A 19501-nucleotide genomic window follows, 5' to 3' on the forward strand; every position below is an offset into this window, starting at 1 on the left:
TTTTGGAAAGATGCCAACAATTTTGTCCGGCCCATTTTTGGGGTTAAGTGAGAAATTATGTCTAATTTACCTTTTTTTCCTCTGTTTCTTTGTGTTGTTCCCATACACACAAAGGAAATAAACGTGTATAACAAAACATGTTTAATTGCAATAATTGTCTGGGAGAAATACTTCATTTTCTGGAACAATTTCAAGGGTGCCAACACTCTCAGCCATAACTGTATGTGTCACTCTGTAATGTCTTTATTGTCTGTACCTGTCCCAGGTTCATTGTAAAGTGCTGCGGAATTTGTCGGCGCTATATAAATAAAATGATTATTATTATTATTAACTGAATTTAATAGCAAGGATGCAGCTAACAAAGAAAACTGTAGGTATTGTGTGGTGCCATGATAGGGTTTGCATAGCAGTGTATGAGCTGTCTATTATAATCCTATGCTCGTTTTATACATAGATTTCTTCTTTTCTATTCTGTATGAATCAGAAAAAAATGGTGGTACATTCCAATAGACTCTGCCTTATTAGTTTCTACAGGGAGTATTATGCCTGCATACACATGGAGTCAAGACTACATTGCAGTACATGGAATCTGTAATGCTTAGTACACCACCATACTGGCTCCATTCCAGGACATAAGAGCTTTTAGTCATAGTGTTATCATTTTGCCCTCCTTGCTTCATGTGATATCTATCCAGCCTGGAGCAGGTGATGGAGAACTCGCTCCACACAGGGCGATGTAGCCTCTTGGCTGCACTGCAGAGCTTGATCTGGGTCTGTCAGGAACCAGCAGCTCCTGCTCCCTTCCTGACATGATGGTAGGGACCAAAGGAGGCAATGCTGCCAGTGCTTCCTAATCTGTATACACATCTCTTTTTCAGCACTGTATTTACAGTGATTAGTAAGGCAGAGATGGTAACAGACCATGTCTGCTGTCTCTATAAGGCGTCTCACCATCTCTGACAGCGGCTCTCCTCTCCTGCACAATGTCCCTGCAGCTGCTGATTCTGCAGTGATGTTTTAAAGCATCATTGCAGAGTTATATGTGGGACCCCTGATGTTGTACGTTGTTGGGCAATCCTGATGCAGTTAAGCCTCTAACATAATAGTAAAAAATTATATATAAACGTTTGTTAATTGTACTGACCTGGAGAATCATATGTTAAGGTCATTTTACATTTTACATCACAGCACAATAAATACTGTAAAAGCAAAAAACAATGGCAAAATTAAAAAAAATAATTGGCAATCGTTCTGCTTCATATGTATGCGGACAGAGCTGTATGAGCGCGGGAAAAGTCTGTCGGCAATCACCCTCACACAGCTCTGACCACGCACATATGAAGCAGAACGATCTCACCCAGATGTCAATGCTGTGTGAGCGCAGGGGGCAGATTCCTATGACCATTTAAGTATCATGTGTTTAAGTGTAATGATTACAGTAATCTGGTCATCGTCTTTTCCTGGTTTTAGCAGTACTCCGGTCCGTTCCGGCATCACATCAACACATTTATAAGCTGCCAGCTCCCTGTGTGGAGAAGCGGTTGCTTTGTCAATGTAAACCTATGAGATGCAAATTGGGGCTCTCTAGCCTTATTCTGAGTTTTACAGACTTGTTGTATTGGGAAAATTCAAAAAGGTCACAAATGAATTTGGCTGGTCACAATTGAAGTCAGGTGATGTCGCTGAAACTGGGAGAAGACGGTGACCGGTGAGTATGTTACTGCTATATTTATACTTACTGTGACATGCAGAAGTAGTGCTGTTGCTTTAAAGGCATTCAGAAACTATTAGAAGTAACACAAGCACATGAGACAGGAAGTGTTGTGCTCCAGAAGCATCCAACAACTAGAGGGGTTAACACAGTCACAGAAGAAGGGGAGTGTTTTAGCAGAGCCCCAGGAAGTTTGTGGGGAAGTTGTCTACTGTCTGGCTCGAGCCAAGAGAAAGGTGGTGTGTGTGTTCTGTATCTCACAGAAGCGTCCCTGCAAGTGAAAAGGATTCAAGTCAGGAGTGAAGCTAAGCACAGGTCAGGTAGAGTTCCTGAACAACCTACGTGTCTGTACCTGAGGGTCAATACCCCTGTGTGCCTGAGAGAAACTGCAGCACATGGTCTATGGTTGCCCTGAGTAACGGTTCCCCCAGGATTCCAAACAATTCATGTAACGTGTCTCGCCCCTATCTGAACTTAGCGGCGTACATGTAATATTGGTGGCGGGAATCCTGAGCGGGAATTAGCATGTAGGGGGAGAAGAGGAAAGTGTCTGGAAAAACACAGCAGCACAGCACCTCAACTCAACTCTGCTACACCAGTTAAAGGGGACCAGCCTTCAACGGATGTGGAGAGAAATGGACAGAATTAGTGAGCTGCTTCTTCAGTTAACATCTGAAGAATTGAGAACAGTAGCAGAACATATAAAGATGTCAGTAGAACAGATTTCCAAAGCACACAACCGCAGGCAACTGTTAGCTGCCATTAATGCAAAAATTGATGAGCTGGGGGAGAAAGAAGCTGAAGACGTCATGGGGACATTCCTCCAAGAACTAACACAGTTTCTAACCAGGTTGAAGTTGGAGGATGGAGGGGCGGCACCAATTACCAAAAGCGGGAATCTCCGTCCACAGACTGAACTACAGGAATTGAAATAACAATTCAAAGCCCTAACAACAGCCCTGCAGGAATCGACCAAAACCTCTGAACGGGTGATAGACTCAGACAGGACCTTTAACCTGCTCGGGTTAGATAAATCAGGGAGACAGACCTCTCTAACACCACAAATCACCATAAGGAAAGAATTCAAGATCCTGGGACAGATTGGAGAGTGTGAACAGAAAGAGAGACTGTCTTATAGGAACTTGTTGCACCAGATCGATGAAGGCTTACAGAAAGGCTACCAGACAGATGAGATCGTTGAGGGGGTGTTGGAAACGATCAGCCCTGGACTGAAACTCTGTAGTATGCTAGAAATGAAGAATCAACTGACCTTGCAACAGCTGAAGATGATTTTAAAAGGGCACTATAAAGAAGAGAGTACTTCAGAATTGTTCCACCGACTCATTAACCTCTCACAGAAAAATAATGAATCACCCCAAAATTTCTTGTTTAGAGCAATTGAACTGAAGGATAGACTGTTGTTTGCATCTAGAGATGTAGAAGCGGAAGAGAAGTTTGATGCTGGACTAGTTCAGAAGAAGTTCTTGAGATCATTGGGAATGGGATTAATCAGCAAAGATATCAAGTTGCAGCTGAAACAGTACCTAGAAGATCCTGGCATTTTGGGCGAAGTCCTAATTGAAAAAATGAATGAGGCCGCTAGTTTGGAGTCAGAGAGCGAACAGAAGTTAAAGAAAGGCTCTGCTCCTAAAATCACCAAAAGAAGTCAGCTGAAGTTGGAGACTCTCGGTGACCAGTCCGAAGATCATCATAGAGACCCTCCTGTGCCACCTCTGAGAGGGAACCTTAAATCACCAACAAAAGAGAGGCCTGCCAGCACTGACTGGGAGGAAGTAATAGGAGAACTGCGATCTGAGTTGATTGAGGTGAAAAAGTTGATTTGTTCCAGGCCAGAACTGGTATCCCTCAGACCCAGGACTGGGTTCCAAAACAGAAGATACCCAGCTTGTGAAGCTTGCTGTTCATCAAATCAGAGTACGGTGTGTGTCCACTGTCTAAGATGTGGTGAGAAAGGACATTGTGCCAAGGAATGGCAATGGTCACGGTCGTTTGGGTTAAAAGACAGGAGGTTACCAGTGCGGGGTGACTGTTAACCGAGACACGGAGTAGGCCCCAGAAGCAAATCCAAATCTCACTAAACCCCAGAACGGCGCATGAGGTAAAATGGCTGTGTCAGTACTATCCCCAAATGTGTTCCCATCTACAACAGCTGCAAGGGAGACAGGGGCATCAGTTATTTAATGCCCAGTGCTCAGGCCAAATGATGTACTCCTGGGAGGAGGATTCCTCGGTCAGTAAAGATAGCCTCATCAGCCTAATCGGTGAAAGGTGCTTTATACAGTGCCAGCTAGATGGACTCCTAGTAAAAGCACTGTGGGACACAAGAGCCCAAGCGAGCCTTTTAAATGAAGAATAGAGAAGGCGCTACTTGCCACACACTTGCCTTCGGTCACTAAAAGAACTCTTGGGACCAGTGGAACTCCACGCCAAAGCAGTCAACCAGACCAAAATCCCTTTCATAGGCTGGGTGGAAGTGACTTTCCAACTCAGGGTCACACAGAACAGCAACACCATCAAGCTTTTGTTACCTTTTCTCGTGATCAGAACGTGGCAGAGGATCGTATCCTGGGTTATAATGTAATCAGTGAGGTCATCACGAAACACAAGACAGGGGCATTGGTGGTGGATGCAATCGCCACATCATTCGCCATACCCAATGCCGTGGAGGAAAACGTGATTCATAGAGTAAAGAAAGCACAGAATACAATGGACCTAAAAGAAGTCAGGTAGGCTTGCGCCCAACCATCATCCCTGCAAACCAAATGGTGGGGGTGAGGTGTGGAGTCCAGGTAGAACTGGGAAGAAAAGTCCAGAAAAGACTGTTCGTGCCAAAAGACTCCTCAGAACTTCCGGAAGGCCTACTGGTGGGTTTGCTACGATTCCTACTGTTGGGTTTGCTCGAGTGACAGTACCGGTGATGAATACTACGAAATTAGACTGGATCCAAAGACTGTTAGGTCACATTGAAACCGTTACAACGGTATATCCAGCCAGCGTGAGACCAGCCCAGGGGTATACAGTGAATTCAGTCTCCCCACCAAGGAACAGGAGTTGCCCAGGGGAGGAAATTGCGCAACCCACCTCGGGGTCCTGGGATCCCCCAGTACCCCTGGAACACTTGCGTGATGAAGATCGAGCGGTAGTAAAACAGATGCTGAGAGAAGAGTGTCATGCGTTCTCCAAAGATGACTCTGATATAGACTGTATCCCATCGTTGCATTTGAAAATCAATTTGAAAGACACAACCCCAGTAACCAGAAGTTACATGTCTGTGCCAAAACCATTACATCGTGAAGTGAAAAAATATTTACAAGATCTCATCAACAGAGGTTGGGTCCAAAAGTCGAAGTCGTCTTATTCCTCTTCTAGTGTCTGTGTTAGGAAGAAGGACGGTACGTTGAGATTCTGTTGTGATTACCGGGAACCAAACCAAAAGTCAGTACCTGATCGACATCCGATACCAAAGATCCAAGATATGTTGGATAGCCTATCAGGAAGCACCTGGTTCTCTGTCCTCGATCAGGGTAAGGCATACCATCAAGGGTTTGTCGAAGAGTCCAGTAGACCCTTGACAGCATTCATCACACTGTGGGGATTATATGAGTGGATCTGCATACCGTTTGGACTCAGTTCAGCTCTAGCAGAATTCCAGAGGAGCATGGAGACATGTTTAGAAGGATTGAGGGACGATATCTGCCAGCTGTACTTGGATGACAATGTGGTACACAGCAAAACCTTATGGGAGCATGTTGAATACGTGAGGGCCGTATTACAATGGTAACAACAACACAGAGTTAAGTTGGCCCCAAAATCGCTCCAGTACTGGCCTTAAAAGACAAGTGGCCCTCTACCGTCGGGGAATTGAGCCAGATATTAGGATTCCTCTCCTACTATCATACTTGCATTCGGAACTTCTCCAGGATTGCCGCCCCACTATACCTCCTCCTAGGGGGGACGACAGAGGCAACAACACCCAAGGAGAAAAAGAAAAACGCGGGTAGGACCAGGCTTAAAAGAAACAACGCCGTTTCGTCCCAACAGCCCATTCTCTGGACCGCAGACCACCAGGAGGTATTGGAAGAACTAGTAGACTACCTGGTAAAACCACCCATCTTGGGATATCCTGATTTCAATTCACCATTTGTTCTTCATTGTGACTCTTCTCAAGTTGGACTGGGAGCTGACCTGTATCAGCATCAAGATGGAAAAATGAGAGTCATCGATTACGGTTCTAGAACGTTGACAGACACTAAGAAGAATTACCATCCACATTCCGGAAAATTGGAGTTCCTGGCATTGAAATGGGCTATCTGTGAACGATTTAGAGATTATCCCTACTACAGCGAAGAGTTTGAGGTATACACTCAGAACAACCCTTTGACCTATGTCCTTACTACAGCCAAACTGAATGCAACGGGTCAGAAATGGGTCGCTGAACTAGCTGACTTCAATTTCAGCATCAAGTACAGGCCAGGAAAATGCAATGCGGATGCTGACAGATTGTCAAGAATGCCACTAGAGCCTGAGGAGTTCATGCAAGAATGCTCGGAGGAAGTCAGTCTGGAAGCAATTGAGAGCACTACCTAAGCAGTATAAGCTTATCAAGAGGAAGACACACAATTGTGGTGGCCATTGACGGTGGAAACCACCATAAAAGCGAGAGAACCAGATCACCCCCGGTCTATTCAACAACTACCAAAAGGGAAAATCCGTAGAGCACAACGGGAAGATCACATAATTGGTAGAATACTACTTTATGTGGACCAAAATCGGTTTACAAGTAAACGGTAGAGAGACAATGAGTCACCAGCAGTATCTGTTTTAATTAAAGAATGAACGAAGCTCTACCTCAGTGAAGACGGTATCCTGTATCGTAAAGGAGGACAAAACCAGTAGTTGGTACTACCCTGAGTATTCCGTATGTTGGTCTTCAAAGAACTCCATGAAAACATGGGACACCTGGGAGTGGAAAGGACAACAAATTTGGCCATACATGCAGAGAGATATTGAGAGTTACTTGACCAGGAAGTGTGGGTGTCTAAAAGATAAACGTCCCAACACATTAACCCGGGCATCTATGGGCAACATCTAAACTACGTATCCATTTGAGATGGTCTCAATAGACTTTCTACATCTCAAGACATGCAAGGGTGGTTACGAATACAGTGGGGAAAAAAAGTATTTAGTCAGCCATCAATTGTTCAAGTTCTCCCACTTTAAAAGATGAGAGAGGCCTGTAATTGACATCATAGGTAGACCTCAACTATGAGAGACAAAATGAGAAAACAAATCCTGAAAATCACAGTCTGATTTGAAAAGAATTTTTTTTCAAATTTTGTGGAAAATAAGTATTTGGTCAATTACAAAAGTTCATCTCAATACGTTGTTATACTTCCTTTGTTTGCAGTGACAGAGGTCAAACATTTTCTGTAAGTCTTCACAAGGTTGGCACACACTGTTGCTGGTATGTTGCTCTGTTGCTCCTCTAGAGCAGTGATGTTTTGGGGTTGTTGCTGGGCAATGCGGACTTTCAACTCCCTCCAAAGGTTTTCTATAGCGTTTAGATCTGGAGACTGGCTAGGCCACTCCAGGACCTTGAATTGCTTCTTACGAAGCCACTCCTTCGTTGAACTGGCGGTGTGCTGTGCTTGGGATCATTATCATGCTGAAAGACCCAGCCACGTTTCATCTTCAATGCCTTTGCTGATGGAAGGAGGTTTGCAATCAAAATCCCACGATACATGGCCCCATTCATTCTTTCATGTACGCAGATCAGTCGTCCTGGTCCCTTGGTAGAGAAACAGCCCCAAACCATGATGTTGCCACCCCCATGCTTCACAGTGGGTATGGTGTTCTTTGGATGCAACTCAGCATTCTTTCTCCTCCAAATACAGCGAGTTTTGTTTCTACCAAACAGTACTACTTTGGTTTCATCTGACCATATGACATTCTCCCAATACTCTTCTGGATCATCCAAATGCTCTCTTGCAAACTTCAGACAGGCCCGGACATGTAATGGCTTAAACAGGGGGACACGTCTGGCACTGCACGATTTGAGTCCCTGGCGGCGTAGTGTGTTACTGATGGTAGCCTGTGTAACGTTGGTCCCAGCTCTCTGCAGGTCATTCACTAGGTCCCCCCGTGTCGTTCTGGGATTTTTGCTCACCGTTCTTGAGATCATTTTGACCCCACGGGGTGAGATCTTGTGTGGAGCCCCAGATCGAGGGAGATTATCAGTGGTCTTGTATGTCTTCCATTTTCTAATTATTGCTCCCACAGTTGGTTTCTTCACACCAAGCTGCTTGCCTATTGCAGATTCAGTCTTTCCAGCCTGGTGCAGGGCTACAATTTTGTTTCTGGTGTCCTTCGACAGCTCTTTGGTCTTCACCATAGTGGAGTTTGAAGTGTGACTGTTGGAGATTGCGGACAGGTGTCTTTTTATACTGATAACAAGTTCAAACAGGTGCCAGTACTACAGGTAATGAGTTGAGGACAGTGGAGCCACTTAAAGAAGAAGTTACTGGTCTGTGAGAGCCAGAAATCTTGCTTCTTTGTAATTGACCAAATACTTATTTGCAACCAAAATTTGAAAAACAATTCTTTCCAAATCAGACAATGTGATTTTCAGGATTTGTTCTCATTTTGTCTCTCATAGTTGAGGTCTACCTATGATGTCAATTACAGGCCTGTCTCATCTTTTTAAGTGGAAGAACTTGCACAATTGGTGGCTGACTAAATACTTTTTTCCCCACTGCACATCTTGGTGGTGATGGACCATTTAACTCGATTTGCTCAAGCATATGCCACCATCAATAAATCCGGTCGAACAGCAGCAGAAAAGATCTTCAATGACTTTGCTTTGAGGTTTGGGTTCCCTACGAGGTTACACCACGACCGAGGAAGAGCTCTTTGCCAAGCTAGGAAAGTACTGTAGAATTCAGAGATCCCACACAACACCCTATCACCCAGAGGGTAATGGACAAGTGGAACGTTTTAACCGGACATTATTGTCGATGTTGCGCACTTTAACAGCTGATGATAAGAAAGACTGGTAATGTTCTCTGTCAAAGGTGGTACATGCCTATAACTGTACAGAGAGCGATGCAATGGGTTACGCACACTTTTTCCTATTGTATGGACTATCGCCAAGACTGCCAATCGACATCATGTTCGATACTCCGGTGTCAGAGACTTACAGACTGTATCCGGAGTACGTTCGGAAATGGAAGGAATGAATGGCAGAGGCATACAACATAGCGTCTAAAGTGGTTACGCAAGGACAGAGCAAGAGTAAGGAGTACTATGATCGAAAATGTTATTCAGCAGAATTGGCACCGGGAAGCCGGGTGCTAGTCAAGAACGTACGTGAGAAAGGCGATCCAGGAAAAGTTTGTTCGTACTGGGAAGACAAGGTGTATGTGGTCGTAAGGAGGAAAGCTGATGACAGCCCAGTGTATGAAATCCGTTTGGAAACGGGATCTAAGAAAACCAGAATGGTCCATCAGAATTTACTGCTACCCTGTGATTATCTCCCACCACAACAAGATTTCCCAGAAGTAGACCGACATCGTCCGAGATTGACTAAGGGACCACCACAGACTGAAGCTCCAGAGGTGGATAGTGACCTTGAAAGTTCCGATAGAGAAGAACACACCGTTGTATTTCTCAGACCGGCAAGGAGAGGGATATACCATTCTCAGGAGAGTGAGCTAAGTCCTGAGGCTCCAGAGTTCATACCAAGGAGTACAGATGAAGTCCAATTCAGATCTGATGATCGAACACTGGCCCCTGAAGAGACCGATCGGCACTCAGGAGGAGCGGAATTACCAGACCGTGCGGCAACAAGCGAGTCAGGAGAAGTACGGGAACTTAGAGGCAGCTCCAAGAGCATCTGAGGAAGCACGGGAAATGAGTGCGGCAGAAGAAACTTCTGTGACCGAAGAACCCGTGGTCTTTGAGGAACAACCAACCAGGAGGATGTCGACTCGAGAAGTGAAGAGGCCTGTGATACTGACGTATGAGACACTTCGTGAACAGAGTCAAGTGCCAAGGACTGTCGGCTGGAAACAGGTATCTCTGCCTGTGGACCAGGTAAGCCCACTTGAGTGGTATTCACCACCGAGAGGCAGTATGGAAGATGTTGCCTGGTGGAAAGACTTATTTTCATGCTTTGATTTTCCTTAAATGACTTTGTAGAAACAAAGAACTGTTAAAGCATAGAGTGAGAGCGCTGGTTGAAGACGTATGAAAAGCTCCATCTTAAGAGATGCTGATTTGTATTAATTATGTTAATTGTTTATTTCTTACAGGCATCGTACAAGAAAAAGGTCATAAGATTAGGTTGTTATCAATGTTTATGAACGTTACACTAATTTCACAATGCCAATTTGTATATACACTGTGTTCCAAATGATTATGCAAATAATATTTTCTCAGATTTTCCCAAATTACCTATATGAATTGCAGTCATTGTAATTTTCCAGTCAAATAACTATTAGAGTACAATTGAAAGGTTTTTGTACAAACTGCCTATGATAACAGTATATTTTTTAAAAAATAAAAAACTCAAACTGCACTCAAAATGCATGTTCCAAATTATTATGCACAGCAGAGTTTTCAACCTTTTCATTTTAATAAAGAACAAAAAAATTGTCATTTTTAAAATTATAAGCATTAGCTGGTTATTACAAACTGAAATCAAACAGTTTTCAACTCAAAACTTTATTTTAGGTGATGTTACATTTGCACATAGGACCCCTTGGTCGAAAGGAGCTTCTGAACTCTCTCGTCCATTGAATTTGTTAGGTTTTGGATGGTTTCTGCTTTAATTGTTTTGCATGAGGACAGAATACCCTCCCAGAGCTGTTGCTTAGATGTGAACTGCCTCCCGCCATCATAGACACTCCTTTTGATGATGCTCCAGAGGTTCTGAATGGGGTAGAGGTCAGGGGAGCATGGGGGTCACACCATAAGTTTGTCCCCTTTTATGCCCATATCAGCCAGAGATGCAGATGTTTTATGTGCAGCATGAGATGGTGCATTATCATGCAAAAAAATGATCTTGCTGTGAAATACACGGTTGTTCTTCTTGAACCATGGCAGGAAGTGCTGTTTGAGAAAATCCACATACATTATGGAGTTCATCTTTAGCGCCTTCAGGGATCCTAAAGGGGCCGACAATCTCTCTCTCTCTCCCCATGATTCCAGCCCAAAACATTACTCCACCTCCTCCTTGTTGGCGCTGTAGCCGTGTTTGCGTGGGGTGTCCATCAACCAGCCATCCTCCACTCCATCCATCTGGACCATCGAGCGCTGCACGGAACTCATCCGTGAACAAAACAGTTTTGAAATCAGTCTTCATGTAATGTTTGGCCCACTGGAGCCGTTTCTGCTTGTGTGAAGTGGATAGAGGAGGTCGACAGGATGGCGTATACACAGCTGCAAACCTCTGAAGGACCCTGCATCTTGTTGTTCGCGGGACGTTGGAGGCACCAGCAGCTTCAAAAACTTGTCTGCTGCTATGACAAGGCTTTTTTGCCGCTGCTCTTTTAACCTGACGTAATTGCTTGTAGGAAAGAGTCCTCAATTTGCCCTTATCAGCACGCACACGTGTGTACTGTGAATCAGCTACATACTTCTTGATTGCCAAGACACTTCATCCTGATCATCGCACAATGTTGATTGTAGTCATGCCTTGACCTAAACACTCCACAATTTGTTGCTTCTCAGCAGCCGACACATCCTTTTTCTTTCCCATTTTGGCAGAAAATGTAGGCTGCTTAATAATGTGAGAGAACCTTCTTAAGTAGTCTTGCCTTTCATTGGACACACCTGCCAAACTAATTAGCACAGGTGTCTGCAATTGCTTACAGTGATATAAAGAGCCCTGACACACATCACCATCAATGAGTTTAACTGACAAACAAACAAATTCTTCCCTTATCACTCCTAAACACTTTTTGCATAATAATTTGGAACACAGTGTACATGTGCTTTTCCACAAAACACCAGTGGTTCACATAGTGAATCTTACAGTTCTAACTTGCCAACCGTGGTCTGTATAGAGTTGTTCAATAAAGGGCCCAAAATTAAGATAACATAGATGGGAGAGGTCTCTATGAATAGGAATTCCTAAGTATTTGATACCCTGTGAGGGCCAGGCAAAGGGAAAGTTGGACTGGATGGAATCCTATATGGATTTGGGGAGGGAGACATCGAGGGCCTCAGACTTCGCTGCATTGATTTTAAAATTTGACCATGTAACAAAGTGATCTATTTCAGCCATAACAGCATGGATGGATATATGTGATTGAGTGATATATACTAGGACATCATCAGCAAATAGAGAGCACTTGTACTCGGTGCCTCCCACCTCAATCCACCTAATATTGGGGTTATGGCGAATTGATGAGAGCAGGTGCTCCGTCACTAGGATGTATAAGAGAGGGGACAGAGAACATCCCTGCCTTGTCCCATTGGTGATTGTGAAAGGTGATGAAAATGTTCTGACGCGCCCCCTGGGCCTTGGGACACCCTGAACCGGACCCTTTTTGGTGGATGCTGGTGGTTGTAGTCTCCGTGGCGGCGACCCGGTTCCGTGGCTCAGGGCGGTCAAACCAGTGGCGGAACTATTTATGTGGTTTTGATGTTTAAATGTCCAACTACGCCACCCGTGGATTGCGGTCTGAGTGAACCGCCGCTCCAGGGCAGACCGCTGAGGCTGGTGTTGTGGGTGCAGCAGAGCGTAGCATAACTCCCCACGGGAGGAGTATAGCCTCAGGGCAGTGTATGCGGAGGATGGGGGTGATGGTGCAGGGCAGCAGCAGTAACGACACGGAGTCAGTGATGCAGTCCAGGGCCTTTACTCACAGTTCTTATTATCCAGACCACGTCTGCAGGTAACGGCTGCCCACGTCGTACTGTGCTCACCAGTTGAGGGGCTCAGACAACTCCCAGATAACTTTGGAGCGCTTCACAGGACCCCCTTTGTGTGTCCTTTGTCTGGTCTTTCTTACCAACCCTTCTGTCCGGCTGCCTCGGGCCTCCTCTTGGTAAACTTGGCGCCAGTTTCCCTGACCCTATGTGGTGCCTTCCTAGCGGGTGTAGCGAGGGGCTGCGCCACATAAAATGTCACAGCCTCCGGTTTCTAGCTGAGGGTCGTTTCCTGCCTCCACTAGTTTCGGGGACCGGTCTCCCCCTTTGGCCTGACCCCTCCACGCAGGTGGATTCGGGCGTGCGGTGGCGACTCGCCCGTCCGCACCCCTGGGATCCCTTCATTCCTCGTTCCTGGAGCCTTCTCCGCTCCTCTTCCTTCCTTCTCCCTCTTCCAGGCCTGGGCCTCTGTTACTAGGCCCGCCTCCGGAGCAGAGCTCATGCAGAGCCCCTGCTCCCTGCCACTTCTGCTCAGACTTCTCTGCACTGAACTAAGATGGTGCCCACCTTTTATACTCCCTTCTCAATGCACCCAGGAACTGCTTCCTCCCTGCTCCTACACTACAGGGTTCCCCTTCCTCAGTGTTCCCTCCCCCCACTCCAGCCAGGGACAAGGACTGTCGTGCCCATCTCAGGGGCATATTGGTCGCCCTGCCCCACGGCAATGTGGTGTAATGCATGCAGGTGTCGGGTCGTGATCCACACTCCATCCTTACCTGAGAGTGAGATATCACACCTCTGGGTGAGGTGCAATACCTCTGTAGCAACCGAGCCCTCAGGGTAATACAGTTCCATTTATCTTCAGCCTAGGTGACGTATTGCGATACAGGGCCGTGATTTTGGCTATAAAAGGGTCCCCTAGACCCCTACCCCAAGCTTTTTAAGAGAATCATATATGGCGTGCCAGGAGACTCTATGGAATGCTTTCTCAGCATCCAACGAGAGTATCTAATTACAAATTTTTAACTGCATCTAGCCCAGGAAATACTTTGTGCCTAGTAGCAGTGTCTGCTAGTCAGCGGATTATCCCGGCTGTTAAGCAAGCTACACCACCTGTAGTTTTGACACTTAATTTTTTCAAAGGAAATGCTTCGGGACCACGGGATACTCAGTGAAGAGCATCAGGAGGCACCCCAAGGCATAGGGGCTGGGACTGGCAGTAGGATGCCTTGCGGTGGACAGCCGAGCTCGATCCTTATAAAAGCTTTTTAACTGCAGCAGCTTTAGTGGACGCTACTGGAGCTGGAATTACGCGGCTGCTGGCATGAGACTTGCCCTTCAATAGATCCTTGTAAATGGATTTAAAGTGTATTCATTCAAATTAGAGAGACAATTTAAATTAAAAAGCTTAGATCTGCCTCCACCACAGGGGGGCTCGCTCGACCCACCAGCGGACAGGCACCAGTATTGGGAGAGGGGGGCTGGCCGTCAGGGTTCACCGCGGCTCTGGCACAAACCCGGCGACACGGAGGTGGCACGGGCAGGAGCGGACTGAACGTGTCGGCTTCTCACTTTTTGGATTTTAGAAGGGCATGACATGCCTATATCTGTGTCTCCCCCTCCTTTTACTCCTCCACCTCTTTTCTTTTCGCATGACTATATGTACTTGTCACTTTTCCATGTGTTAGTTGTGTCTTCAGAGCAGTTTGTCAGCTTTTGGACACCTTTGAAGGTGTTTTCTATGTGTTTCTATGTGTTTTTGTTTGCCTGCCATTGGTTTTAACGGTGTTCGAAGGTGTTCGACGAACAGTTCGGCGAACACACGGGTGTTCGACGAACCGAACCGAACTCGAACACTACGGGGGTGGCTCAACACTACTCAGGAGACAGGAGCGCAGCTCTGGGGTGAGCATGTGCTCAGAGAGGGGTCAGGATGCCATAGAAAGATGGGTACAGACTCAATAAAGGTATTTAGAATAAGTGACAATTTAAAAAGGGATTGATAAAGGTAAGAGATAAAAGAAATATGTGCACAGAGACCATAGGTTTGGCTTGCCCCATACAAAGGTTGCGTATTTAGAAGTCTGTGATGTTAATCATTGTTTTTCAAAACATTCTGCACAATTGAACAGAGAAAGGTGTGATACAGGATAATACAGTATATTCTAATTAGGGGGGGTCCATAATAAGGGGATCGGATGGATGTAGAATAAGTAACACTCATCTGTGGAAAGTAATAAAATAGCCAAACGTAAAATAAAATATCAGGACCTGGAAACCAAGGCCCTGATTCATCATTTTTTAGTTTTTTTTTCCTTTTTTCTCTTGTGTTATTAGCTGCTGTTTTTGGCGCCAAATTCTTCAAAATGGCGCATATGCTTCGTGAATTTGGCACAAAGTCAAAAATAGTCTTTTTTCTAGTCTTGAACTGTTTTTGAGACTTTTTTTGCGCCAAAAGGTGCAGATTTCCCAAAAAGGCGTAAACATTTTCCTACTATAGACAATTATGTCATATTCATAAAATTTGCAATCAGTGTCAAAAAGGTGCAGGTAACACCTCTGTTCAAGATGGATTGTTTGCAGAAACATATACACCCAAATGCCACGGTCATAGCCATCTCCATTCCTAACCTGGATGTCCAGACAGCCACCGTTGGGGGAGTAAGCTGGGGTTGAGGGGATCACAGGACCCCTCTTCTAGTAGAGGAGGGTCCCAGATGTGAGATATCCTGTGGATTTGTGATTAATGTGCCCTTTTTTGTAAGCAAAAAAAACCACACCTTTTTTATTTGAAATTTTATATTCGGCTGTCATTAAACCATGGCTGTATTTTGTGTTTTGTAGATATTTTCTTTTATTGTCTGTGGATCCATTATATCAGGAGGATTCCAAAATGTGCCCATCTCCTCTGAACTAAACTGTATTTTTAATGAAAACCCTGCAGCTTGTGGATATGCAGTTGGTCTGGGCATTATAGCAGGACTGTTATGTTTATTATTTTTGCTACTTGATTGCTTTGGTCCATACATCTACAGTCCCTTGTTACATAAAATGATCTGCATTGCTGACTTCGTCTTCTCTGGTAAGTGTCTGTTACTCAATTGTTCTCTCTATATAAAGAGGACCCTCTGCCTGTCCAGAAGTGGACAGTTTTTTCTCTTATTTTATTCTTGCTGCTTTCCTGTGTTTCTTTTTATGTCTTACTTGTTTGTTTGTTTGTTTTTTCAAATCTACCCTATGGTTCCAGAGATATGGGCCTTTATTATTTGGTGCTAGTTTTTATAGTTCTTACCAAGAAACATAATAAATGGAATTCTCAGGGAAGCAGCGGGAGTAAAATAAAACCAAAAACTAGCCTCTTTTGACCCGGCGTGAGCAAAGGTAATTTGGATAAAATTATTATGCATGTCATCTAAAATCATTAATTGTACTTATTCTTATTAATTTATATTGAATAAATCAGTAAGACAGGTAAATATATTAAACTTTTGTTATATATTTTGTTAGGGAAGTGGCAAATTCCTTGCCTTCTTCAGCCTATAGTTTCCCTTTCCTGCTGCTAAGCACAGGAGTAATACAGTTAAAAAGTTTGTACTAAGAAAGCAAGTTATCACCTAGACATATGTGATTCCTGTCCATAGGACAGGCGGAAGTAGCCGAGCACTTTGCTTGGCTGTTGCCGGTGTTCCTATAGACAATGTATGGAGTCTGATGAGGATACGTATATGAAAGGGAGACTTTCTTCTGAAAAAAAAAAAGGTATACCTTCTTTTTCTTAAATTCAGTGAGGTCATTTATAATCCTTTTATGTTTTCTATCATTCAAAGCATGAATCAGACACTGGCACAGTTATTGCAGCCATGTATCTTTTACTCTGAAACACTCATCATTTCAGAAAAAAATGGTTGATTGACAGGTGTCTCTGTAACTTCTCCCCTCCTTGCTCCCTTTACTGACAGGTGTCTCTTTAACTTCTCCCCTCCTCGCTCCCTTTACTGACAGGTGTCTCTGTAGCTTCTCCCTTCCCCGCTCCCTTTACTGACAGGTGTCTCTGTAGCTTCTCCCCTCCCCGCTCCCTTTACTGACAGGTGTCTCTGTAGCTTCTCCCCTCCTCGCTCCCTTTACTGACAGGTGTCTCTGTAGCTTCTCCCCTCCTCGCTCCCTTTACTGACAGGTGTCTCTGTAGCTTCTCCGCTCCCTTTACTGACAGGTGTCTCTGTAGCTTCTCCGCTCCCCGCTCCCTTTACTGACAGGTGTCTCTGTAGCGCCTCCCCTCCTCGCTCCCTTTACTGACAGGTGTCTCTGTAGCTTCTCCGCTCCCCGCTCCCTGTACTGACAGGTGTCTCTGTAGCTATTCCGCTCCCCGCTCCCTTTACTGACAGGTGTCTCTGTAGATTCTCCGCTCCCTTTACTGACAGGTGTCTCCCTATGTGCACATATGTGGAGAAAAACGGCCATGGCTAGGACTTGGACTAGTCATCTCCGATGCTTAGTTCCTGACCAGCCCTTCTAGTTATGTTTTCACTGTAGCACGCCAGCTTTTCATATTACAACAAACAGGTGTCTCTGTAGCTTCTCCCCTCCCTGCTCCCTTTACTGACAGGTGTCTCTGTAGCTTCTCCCCTCCTCGCTCCCTTTACTGACAGGTGTCTCTGTAGCTTCTCCCCTCCTCACTCCCTTTACTGACAGGTGTCTCTTTAACTTCTCCCCTCCTCGCTCCCTTTACTGACAGGTGTCTCTGTAGCGCCTCCCCTCCTCGCTCCCTTTACTGACAGGTGTCTCTGTAGCTTCTCCGCTCCCCACTCCCTTTACTGACAGGTGTCTCTGTAGCTTCTCCCCTCCTCGCTCCCTTTACTGACAGGTGTCTCTAGCTTCTCCCCTCCTCGCTCCCTTTACTGACAGGTGTCTCTGTAGCTTCTCCGCTCCCCACTCCCTTTACTGACAGGTGTCTCTGTAGCTTCTCCCTTCCCCGCTCCCTTTACTGACAGGTGTCTCTGTAGCTTCTCCCCTCCCCGCTCCCTTTACTGAGAGGTGTCTCTGTAGCTTCTCCCCTCCTCGCTCCCTTTACTGACAGGTGTCTCTGTAGCTTCTCCCCTCCTCGCTCCCTTTACTGACAGGTGTCTCTGTAGCTTCTCCGCTCCCTTTACTGACAGGTGTCTCTGTAGCTTCTCCGCTCCCCACTCCCTTTACTGACAGGTGTCTCTGTAGCTTCTCCCTTCCCCGCTCCCTTTACTCACAGGTGTCTCTGTAGCTTCTCCCCTCCCCGCTCCCTTTACTGACAGGTGTCTCTGTAGCTTCTCCCCTCCTCGCTCCCTTTACTGACAGGTGTCTCTGTAGCTTCTCCCCTCCTCGCTCCCTTTACTGACAGGTGTCTCTGTAGCTTCTCCGCTCCCTTTACTGACAGGTGTCTCTAGCTTCTCCGCTCCCCGCTCCCTTTGCTGACAGGTGTCTCTGTAGCGCCTCCCCTCCTCGCTCCCTTTACTGACAGGTGTCTCTGTAGCTTCTCCGCTCCCCGCTCCCTGTACTGACAGGTGTCTCTGTAGCTTTTCCGCTCCCCGCTCCCTTTACTGACGGGTGTCTCTGTAGATTCTCCGCTCCCTTTACTGACAGGTGTCTCCCTATGTGCACATATGTGGAGAAAAACTGCCATGGCTACGACTTGGACTAGTCATCTCAGATGCTTAGTTCCTGACCATCCCTTCTAGTTATGTTTTCACTGTAGCACGCCAGCTTTTCATATTACAACAAACAGGTGTCTCTGTAGCTTCGCCCCTCCCTGCTCCCTTTACTGACAGGTGTCTCTGTAGCTTCTCCCCTCCTCGCTCCCTTTACTGACAGGTGTCTCTTTAACGTCTCCCCTCCTCGCTCCCTTTACTGACAGGTGTCTCTGTAGCGCCTCCCCTCCTCGCTCCCTTTACTGACAGGTGTCTCTGTAGCTTCTCCGCTCTTCGCTCCCTGTACTGACAGGTGTCTCTGTAGCTTTTCTGCTCCCCGCTCCCTTTACTGACAGGTGTCTCTGTAGCTTCTCCGCTCCCTTTACTGACAGGTGTCTCTGTAGCTTCTCCGCTCCGCGCTCTCTTTACTGACAGGTGTCTCTGTAGCGCCTCCCCTCCTCGCTCCCTTTACTGACAGGTGTCTCTGTAGCTTCTCCGCTCTTCGCTCCCTGTACTGACAGGTGTCTCTGTAGCTTTTCTGCTCCCCGCTCCCTTTACTGACAGGTGTCTCTGTAGCTTCTCCGCTCCCTTTACTGACAGGTGTCTCTGTAGCTTCTCCGCTCCGCGCTCTCTTTACTGACAGGTGTCTCTGTAGCTTCTCCCCTCCTCGCTCCCTTTACTGACAGGTGTCTCTGTAGCTTCTCCCCTCCTCACTCCCTTTACTGACAGGTGTCTCTGCAGCTTCTCCGCTCCCTTTACTGACAGGTGTCTCTGTAGCTTCTCCGCTTCCTTTATTGACAGGTGTCTCTGTAGCGACTCCCCTCCTCGCTCCCTTTACTGACAGGTGTCTCTGTAGCTTCTCCTCTCTTCTCTCCCTGTACTGACAGGTGTCTCTGTAGCTTTTCCGCTCCCCGCTCCCTTTACTGACAGGTGTCTCTGTAGATTCTCCGCTCCCTTTACTGACAGGTGTCTCCCTATGCGCACATATGTGGGGAAAAACTGCCATGGCTACGACTTGGACTAGTCATCTCAGATGCTTAGTTCCTGACCAGCCCTTCTAGTTATGTTTTCACTGTAGCACGCCAGCTTTTCATATTACAACAAACAGGTGTCTCTGTAGCTTATCCCCTCCCTGCTCCCTTTACTGACAGGTGTCTCTGTAGCTTCTCCTCTCCCTTTACTGACAGGTGTCTCTGTAGCTTCTCCGCTCATCGCTCCCTTTACTGACAAGTGTCTCTGTAGC

The 19501-nt window shown here is 46.1% G+C and overlaps 1 protein-coding gene across 2 annotated transcripts in view; it reads left to right on the forward strand.

Annotated features, from left to right (window-relative positions):
• Positions 1-19501, forward strand: part of SYNGR4 (synaptogyrin 4) — a 51975-nt gene that overhangs the window by 16498 nt on the left and 15976 nt on the right. For both annotated transcript variants that reach the window (XM_073656307.1, XM_073656305.1), the window contains exon 3: positions 15449-15686. In XM_073656307.1, coding sequence (XP_073512408.1) covers positions 15449-15686 — 238 coding nt within the window. The remainder of the gene's footprint in view (positions 1-15448; positions 15687-19501) is intronic.

Source organism: Phyllobates terribilis, unplaced genomic scaffold (assembly GCF_046119375.1).
Source record: "Phyllobates terribilis strain yellow unplaced genomic scaffold, ASM4611937v1 Scaffold_12__6_contigs__length_324123572, whole genome shotgun sequence".
Lineage (NCBI taxonomy): Eukaryota > Metazoa > Chordata > Amphibia > Anura > Dendrobatidae > Phyllobates > Phyllobates terribilis.